This window comes from Grammomys surdaster, unplaced genomic scaffold, assembly GCF_004785775.1.
Source record: "Grammomys surdaster isolate TR1022 unplaced genomic scaffold, NIH_TR_1.0 371, whole genome shotgun sequence".
Taxonomy (NCBI): domain Eukaryota; kingdom Metazoa; phylum Chordata; class Mammalia; order Rodentia; family Muridae; genus Grammomys; species Grammomys surdaster.
The window spans coordinates 1,023,118-1,032,168 of NW_021604790.1; the positions used below are offsets into that span (position 1 = coordinate 1,023,118).

Consider the following 9,051-nt stretch of genomic DNA (forward strand, 5'->3'; position numbering starts at 1 on the left):
TGTGCATTGCTACAGTGTTGGGGAGTGGTCCACGGGAGGAGAAGTTTGTGCTTGGGCTTTTCCAAGAAAGGCACTTGGGAAATATAATCTCCTTCATGGTGGGCTTCCCTGGAATGATGGCTTCTACCAGAGGCACCAACTTCTGGATAGAAGGCTGGGTGCTGAGTAAGAAGAAAGAACTTGGCTTGAGCCCCTCCACAATGTCCTATAGGCTGGCTCTGAACACAGGACATCACCATTAGCTTTTCCCTCCATTAACGGATTTCTCTTTTCCACCCCCATTTCCAAGTCAGGCTCCCCTCATGACTCACGCCCTTGGAGTGTTGGCTTGGGCCCACCCAGTCTGTCTGTTGCTACAACAGCCAGCAACACAATCCAAAAGCACCTCCCCTTACTCTGGGCACCCAGGCCAGCCACCTTTGTCTCACCCCTGCGTATCTGGCAAAGTGATTAGGGCAATGGAGGGGCCTTGTGGAAAGCAAGAAGGGAGGGTTCTGCTTGTTCCGATTTCCCATTTTCATTAAACAAAACCACCACTCCCAACAGGCTTGGTTTCCAGAGTTACCTTTAATGACCAGGTCTGAACAAAAGCATGCACGGATTCCCCAGCCCCTGCCAAGCACACAGAGCTAGCTCCCCAAGGCAGGAAGGCACCAGTCCAGGACAGAGGTAAAGAGGCCCTCAGGGAGGTTCCCACCTCTCACCCTGCTGCAGAAACTAAGACCTTCCAGCTTAGAAATGTCACTATAAGATTATAATCTGCTGGGCATGTTAATGCATGCCCTTCATCCCAGCACTCAGGAGGCAGAGGTAGGTGGATCTCTGTGAGTTCAAGGCCAGCCTGGTCTGCAGAGAGAGTTCCAGGACAGCCAGGGCTGTTACACAGAGAAAGAAACCCTGTCTAAGAAAAAAAAAATAATATAACTGAGCACCCATTATGCCCTTGGCATTTCATATTTGTTAGAGAGAAGGTCAAGTATTAGCCAGTCCGGGGTAGGAGCCTTTCTTGACTTAGTGCTAACCAGTTCTGTCTACACTAGGGCCCAGAAAGACACTGGAGTTGATTCAGAGACCTAAGATCTGCTTAGAGAGCGTATTTAGAGGAGATGACATTGTGGCATGGAAGATGTGTTATGAAGAAGAAATGAAGGAGGAGTTCTAAAAGCCCAAGGCCTCTGCTTTGGGTGTACTGAGACAGCAAGAAGGCAAGGCGCTTCCAAGAAAGCGCTTCCGGAGAGAAACAGAATTGACTCTCAGGAAGGTAGCAGGGCCTCTGCTATCAGGATGGCTCCAAAGAACCTCCTTACATAAACAATCATACATTGTATCTATAGTATTAGATTTTCATGAGAGAGATAGATGGGGGGAAAATCCACAAGGGTAAAACAAGCTGAGAAGCTTTGTGAGTGGAGTCAGCTAACATGTCCTCCCTTTGGGACTCTCTGAGCTGGCAGCTTTTGGGTGCCCCACCCAAGGTAGGATCTGGCAAACATAAGGGATCCCTCTGCAAAACATTTTCTAAAAGAAAATGAAAAAAAAAAAAAAGTAAGCGAAAATGTTTTCCTCAGCTGCAGGGAGTGGGTGAAGAGGGCACGGAACAACTCCCAGGCCTGGGCCTCATGAAGGCACCCCTACCCCCTCCAAAGAGGCTTTGAGCCAAGCTGGTCGGTCCCTGAGGGGTAGGGAGTGAGGGAGCGGGGAAGAGAGAACCAGAAGCCACGCCCAGTTTCATGCAGCTTCATGCCAAGCAGCCTTTGGGTGCAGCTCAAGTCGGGTGCTGGGCGAGCTACAACTTAGAAATCAAGGGATACAGTTCTGTGGTTGAACATTTGCTTAGCATGCAGGGAGTTCTGGGGTCCATCCACAGCACTGGGAGAGCAAAACATCCCCACCACCACCCAAGGAGGGGAGAACCCCCCTCTTTACCCTCCACCCCCACCACACAAACATTTGCCTGAGGACTGCAGAATACAAGCATTTTCCAACACTCATTGCCAGCCCATAATGGACAACAGCTTGAAAGGGCAGGCCATGAAGGCACTGACTTTCATCAAATGAAGAGCCAATAGGAACCAGGAGGAACACCCTGTGCCCAGGGGGGCCCATATCCCAGGAGATCCTAGATACTCCCACCAGCTGTTGGCTCTTCTGGGGTGGATCGGAGCCTAGGCTCTGGGTAATAGGGCAGTGGGCTGGGCATCTGCTCAAAGGCTGGGCGGTCAGACACTGTTTCAGGCTTCAGGTGAAAGGGCTCAGTCTCAGGCAGGAGGTCAAGAGGCACGATCTTGGGTGTGGCTGGGCCAGAGAGTGCATTCGGCTTCTTCTTGGGCTAAGATGAGGAAAAGGGGTTTAAATGGCATGTGGGATGGATGAAGGGAGGTTGACAGAAAGAGACCTCTGTGGGGTGCAGAGTGGGGTCTGGTTGAAGAGGGAGTGGCCCCGGAGTGAAGTAGGGTGTGCCGAAACCACATTTGAAATGCTTCTTTAGGAGGGCCCTAGGGCTAGAAGGGATGGGATGAACCCAAGCCCATGAATTAATAAACACAACTTCAACTGAATCCCCATCCACCTCCTTCCTGTCTTCCAGAATGTTCCTTGGTCCTCTCCTTCAGCTTACACCCTCTATTGCAATGCCACTTTTCTGCACGAGATGGTCGTGGCTACTGAGGGTCTGGAGAGAAAGGGGAGAGAGGCTGCCAGGCATGGAGAAAGATTGTTTTGAGACAAGTTGGTAAATCCTAACAGGAAGGCTCATCTGAGTGGAAGAGACACACACTCCCTTCCTTCTTGTTATTCCCGAAGGCGGGTGGGCACGCCTGGGTGCCACCCTGGATCAGAAAAGGGACAGGGATAGAAGAGGGACACTCTGGCTACTTCCCTTTTGGCTGTGTTTCTACCTCCTGCCTCCTTTGCTACCCAGGGCTTAGACTATCAGAGACTATAACAGAGAGAAATCAGAATCTGATATCAAGCTGTCTTACGACAGGTGGGGCTCTGGGGCTCCCAGCGGCAGCATCTGAACCTCTCCAGAGCTGAGCTCACACTCTTGCTTTGGGCAGTCAGAACTTAGAGAGGGACAGTGGGGAGAACAGCAGACTCAGACAATAGTGATATTCAGTAAGGCACGTAAAACTCCAAAGCAGCAACAGGTCCCAGCCTGCAGAGTCCGGGAAAGAGGCAGGAACATTAGGGAGGCAGGGGTGGGAAATGACTCTCCTAGAAAGAAAGCCTAAATCAGGTTCACCCCATGGCTAGCCTGGAGCTTATACCTTATCCTGGGCACCTTCCTCCCCTATCTCCCGCTCTCCTGTGTCTGGGTGACTAGTCTTTGCTTCTATTTCAGCCGCTAGTGGTCATCAATATTCCACTGCTGGCCACTTGTAACCAATGTAGCACACGTGTACACACACACACAGACACAGACACACACACACACACACACAGAGACACAGACACACACACACACACACACAGCATTCCACTAAGGAGCAACATACCCAGGTTCTTGCCCAGTTTGGCCAGTCATTGTCTCCTATAGATCAGGATGACCTCAAACTGGCTATGTAGCTGAGAGGGACCTTGAACTTCTAATCCTCCTGCCTCCACTGCCTGAGCACTGAGATTACAGGCACATGGCACACAGCTAATTTCTGCGGTGCTAGAGACGGAGCCCAGGGCTGTAGCATGCTAAGCTACTCTAGAGTAGCATGCTGGCTACTCCGGCCAACAAAGCGAGATTCCTATCCCCTGTTTGCTTGTTTGGGGTGGTGGTTGTTGTTTTGAGAGGGTCTCCCTAAGTAGCCCAGGCTGATCTCAAACTCACAATCCTGCTTCCATAGGCTCCAGAGAGCTTGAAGTCCAGCTGTGCACTGCCACACTCAGCTGGCCCCCGTTTTAACCGTTACCTCATCACTTAAGTGACAATAGGCAAGTGACTTCCCCTGGTCTGGGCCCCAGCTTCCTAAGACACACAATGGAGAGGATGAGGCTGGTTATCTTCCAGCTCAGAGGGCTAGAGCCACAGAAAAATGAAACATTTACACGGGTAGTGTAGTGTTTAGCTTCGCTACCCTGCCTAAGCTCCCGAAATGTGCCGATCTACCCTCACCTCTGAGGTTGTCGCTTGGCAGCGTGCTACCCTGCCCCCTCTTGCTGCCAGCTGCCGGCTTTATACCCTTGTTTCACCTTCTTAACTTGGACTTTTAAAATAGTCAGATTTGACTTTTAAAATGGGGTGGTAGGTGGGCAGATAGTAAGATTTCCTTCGGTCCTGGGAATGCCCCTAAAAATACCCTGTCTGCTTTTGGAGTGCATGACCAAGAAAAATAGCCCAAAGCCATCAGTTACACTTGGTAGACACACTCTACAGGGATGAGGCTAAGGGGGTAAAAGGGAGCAGAGGAACAAGCTGCAAGTATTTTTAGATAAAGGTTTAGGGTTCTTCTAGAGAAAGGTACCCGTGATTCACGTGGAGTACAGGAAGGAAGGAATTAAAGGCTGGTGAAGTTTTGAGGAGAAGCCAGCAAGCCCTCATTCCAGCCATACTGTCCTTTCCTTTAGTGTCTGTGAGTAATCTGATCTCTTCAAGGCTTCTGGGTCCTCTCCCCAAGCCTGTGGAGCAGATACAAAGGGTATCAGCTTTGCCTCATCCAAACTATCCCACCTTTGGGGGATTTAGGGCAATGGTAAATCATTTGCCTAGAGTGATTGAGCTTGGAAAAATTACAACTTCCAGAGAGTCTTTGTTTCCATTCTGTCTCACCTTCTAGATTCTAATCTAGCACTGAAGATGTCAGAATCATCACTGTACAAGAGGCTGTGTGGATTTCAGCTCTCCTGGGTTACCCGGTGTTTCAGCTGCCTCCATCTGCACAAATTACCCACACGTCCTAGAGGCCCTCAGCCCACAACCTGTAGACTTCACTTTCCTGCCCAGTAGCGGTGGTACACACCTTTGATCCCAGCACTTGGGAGGCAGAGGCAGGTGGATCTCTGAATTCAGGGCCAGCCTGGTCTACAGAAGGAGTGTCAGGACAGCTAGAGCTGCACAAAAATAAACAAACAACAAGCAAAATAAAAAAAAAACCCAACCCTCTCTGTCTCAAAAACAAAATAATAATAATAATAGAATACACTTCTTGCCTTCACTAGCTGCTGCCCATAACTGTTACCCTATAGGACAGAATGTTTGTTTATAGCCACACACGGGATCTCCACATAGGAATGGGGCATGGGTGGTCAGCCATCCTGACCCCAGCACTGAGACTCCCAGACACTTGGGTTCCTTCTTCTGCAGTATCCCCTTTGCTACATCAAGACTTCCCACACCTAGAGGGGGAACATAGACCCTCCTTTCTGCTTCACCTCTAAAAACTATCATCTGGGAGCCCCTTTCCAGTCAGTATCCCTGCCCCCCTCCACTCTCCACCCTGCCTGCCTTATTCTCTCTGCCTGGCCATCTCCTTATCCTGAGTTTCCCATAAACTCTGCTGCTCCCAGTCTTCCGTATTAGGCCTGCCAAGACACACGGCTATTTTTACCCTATTCTTTTCTCAGATCGTAGACCTCTGCAGACCCGGGAGGAGAACAGGCTGCTTTCCCCTAACATGGGAGACTTCATCCCCTCACCCCACCTGGAACACCCTTGGGGCAGCTCAGGGAAGTTCTGCAACTCTGAGCCCCATCCCATGTCCTGGAAGCTAGTCCTTACCTCTGAGCTTGTCCCTGTCACTTCAGTGACTCCTTTCTTTTTACATTTATTTATTTTTTAAATTTTGTGTATGAGTGTTTTGCCTATATTCATGTCTGTGCAGATGTGTGCAGCACCCTTGCTGAGGCAGAAGAGGGTGTCAGACCCCCTGGAACTGGAATTATATTGTTAGCCAGAATGGGGGTGACTGGATCTCTAAGAGGGCACCCAGTGCTGTTTATGACTGAGCCATCTCTCCCTTAACTCTCTGCCCTCCTTACCCACTGGCTTGGTTCAGATGTAGTCAAAGCCATCTAGTGAGTGCCCCACCCCACCCCACTCTTCATATAGTGATGACTGTCAAATGCTGGAGATGAAACAGAGCTGAGAGGACGCTGACCTCAGCAGAGAAGTCCCCCACCCACTCAACACTTGTCCTTTCTCTCAGAATCACCCTCAGCACGGGGAGGTTTACCTCCAGGCTGAGAATGTCCCCATTTTGCACAACCTGGGATATTTAAAATGTGAAAGTCATCTATCCAAGTTCATTGTGACAAGCACAGAAGAAGAGAGCTAGCTTACTTCTCTTTCCCTAAACATCACTTGGGAAGGCCACACAGGTCTCAAAAACAACCCACAGGACCCAAACCTCCTGCCTCCAAGCAGTTAGATGGAGTGGAAACAGCTTTCTAAGTAAACACTTTTCTCCTACCTAGTGGGTGCTATAAATGGGAGCAGGAAAGCTTTTCTTGTTTGTTTTTAGACTGGGTTGTGTTATATGTCCCAGGCTGCCTTGGCCTCTGGAACGATGGAGCCACACGGGTATGCACCAGCAGGGCACAGCTTTTTGCAGGCCCCTTAAAAGAGTACCTCAGCAGTATGTAGAGGCAGGAGCTAGGAGCAGGCCTGTTCTGCCCCTGTCCTACCACCAAGGATTGCAAGCATACAGTCTGCTCAGTTCTTCCCCAGACACTGTCCCATCTCCATTGCTCATGGTTACTCTTAGGGAAACCCAGCTAAGGTCGTCGTCTCACATCAATCACCTGGTTACTCTGGGGCATCCTAATCAAGCAAGTCTCAGAGCTTGGTGATCACAGCTCCTTTACACAGGTCCTTGAAGGTGGGGCAAGTGGGAAACCTAGTCTTCCCCCTCACACCCCTCATTCTCCTCAGGAGCATAAACTAACCCTATAGCCTTCACTCCTCTTAGGAGTGGAAGCATCAACCAGGCCCAAGCAGGAGGACGCAGGGCCCAGCACATTCCCTTCCTGGGAAAGAGCACTAATTCCACACTCAGCCCAGCCTTACTCTCAAGGGAGTCAGGGATGGTGAACGCAGGGACAAATCGGCACTGAGACTCTCAGATGCTTTAGGGGTTAAGATACTACAGTTGTATCCAGGCAGGAGAAACCCAGAAAGGTGCAAAGAATGTATAGGGTGGAGTCTCAGTGCGGCAGCCTCCACCCACCAGCACCTTCAGAGCTCAGGACACGGCCCCCGCAGTCATGCGGGGGTGATTCACTGTGCCCAGACCGCCATCACCACCAGGCCCACTTACACCTCTAACGCCCACCCTATCTGCCCCACCCGCTCCCAGCAGACGCCAAGGGCGCCCGCGCACCACAAGACAGGGTGTCCCCAGGGAACTGGAGGCCAGGGACAGATCACTGCCTGGGGACGTGCGTGGGTAGCAGAGGTTGGTGCGGGGGCGCGGGGATAGGGTGAGGGGGGGCTGACGGTCGTGCCTCTTGCATGGCGCCCCCGCCACTGCGTGCCTGAGCCCTGAATCACCCGCTATATCGGGCCCGCAGCGCTGGAGGCCCCAGGCCCCGGGCCCCACCTTTAGTGTCTGCTTACAGAGGGGCATCCAAAGACCACTAGGGACCTCCGGCATTCCCTCCTCCCTCCCCCCAAAAAACTTCCTCCAAGTGGAAAGGCGCTTGACAGAGACAAGCTGGGAGTATTCAGCGTTCCCAAGTCTAGCCTGCTAACTTTTCCGATAGGAGTTAGAGACCGAGGGGAGGAGCCTGGAGAGGAAGGCGCAGTGTGCACCCCTCTGTGAGCCCCAAGAGTTTGCCACTCCCTGAACCCCACTCTAGCTGAGTGCGCAGGAAGGAGGGAGGAGCTCCAGACCGCTCTCACCAGGCCGGGCTGGCTGAGAGACGAGCCTCAGTCTGGTGTCCCACACGGATCCCAGGTTGAGGCCGCGGGGCGTGAGGGTACCTCCAGCTCGGGGCGCGGTCTGCCCCGCGGGCTCACCTGGTAGATCATGACTTTGAAGTTACGGCGCCTCAGCAGCTCCGCCTCGTTGACCTCCAGTTTCTTTATCTGGCCGGCCTGGCGCTCCAGGCTGCCGCGCACGGTCTTCACGTTGACGCTGACCTTGCGCACCTTCTCCAGCAACTTGCTCACGGTGTTGCTCGTGGTGGCGTGCGCCTTGCCCAGCTTGCTCAGCTCTCCCTGGATACTCTGCACAGCGCCCTCCATCTCCGCCTGTCGCTCCTCCAGCTGGGCTTGGGTCAGCTGGATCTGGTCAACGGCGCCGATGATTTTATCCAGAAGGCTCAGCACCAGCACACCGTTTACCTGGTCCGACTTGATCAGCTCGTCGGAGCCGGTCCCCGACGGCTCCTCCGTGGCCCGTGCCTCCCCTTGGGTGGGCTCTGGGCCCTCAGAGGAAGCATCGGGAAATCCGGAATATGGACGCTCGACGATATGGAGCGTGACATCCTCCATGGCTTCCCGGAGCCGTGCGGGGCAGACCCGGTAGAACTGGAGCGGGAGACCCGGAGAGGAGGAGGAGCGAGAGAGGGGAAAGCTAGCAGGAGCCCAGAGCGGAGGAAACTCGAGCCACGTCCGTGCGCACCGGGACTCTAGCCAGAACTGTGGGGCGGGGAATCCGCGAGTTGCCCGGCTCCCAGACCAAACCCGGAGTCACGTCGGCCATTGGCTGGCCCCACCCCAGAAAGGGAGGAACCGGGGCAGGAGGGGAGACCAACCCCGGAGGGGCAGCGGAGAGAGACCCAAGAGCCGGGCGCCCCACCCTGTTCAGGATGGTTGGAATAGTTTGAGCGGGAGTCTAGGGCCCCTCTTGGCAGTGGAGACTGCAGCAGCGGGACTGGGGCGGAGGAATGTGAGCTGGGGAAAGGAATTAGGTCCTCTGAGTGTGCTCTACTTTTTCTCTTTCCTTTTTCTTTTTCCTCACCCACAAACCCACCCCAGCCTTTTAAGATCAAGCTGAGGTCCAAATGGCGTGTGAATTGGGTGTAAACGAGTATTTTGTGTCTATGCCTCATGTCTTTTGTAGGATCCTTGCCCTATACAATCTTTTTCAAAGATTTGGGGGTCCACCCCAGCATCTG

At 52.8% G+C, this 9,051-nt stretch overlaps 1 protein-coding gene across 2 annotated transcripts in view; it reads right to left on the bottom strand.

Annotated features, from left to right (window-relative positions):
- Cavin1 (caveolae associated protein 1) overlaps positions 1–8,609 on the bottom strand; it is a 13,829-nt gene extending 5,220 nt beyond the window's left edge. Inside the window, exons 1-2 of one of the 2 annotated variants that reach the window (XM_028780524.1) lie at positions 7,949–8,609; positions 2,120–2,329 (exon numbers count right to left, since the gene is read on the bottom strand). In XM_028780524.1, the coding sequence (XP_028636357.1) occupies positions 2,120–2,329; positions 7,949–8,425 (687 nt within the window). In that variant the 5' untranslated portion in view covers positions 8,426–8,609. Of the gene's footprint in view, positions 1–2,119; positions 2,330–7,948 lie in introns of those variants that run through there. The other variant, XM_028780523.1, reaches the window with a different exon arrangement.
- Between the last annotated feature and the right edge of the window lie 442 nt (positions 8,610–9,051).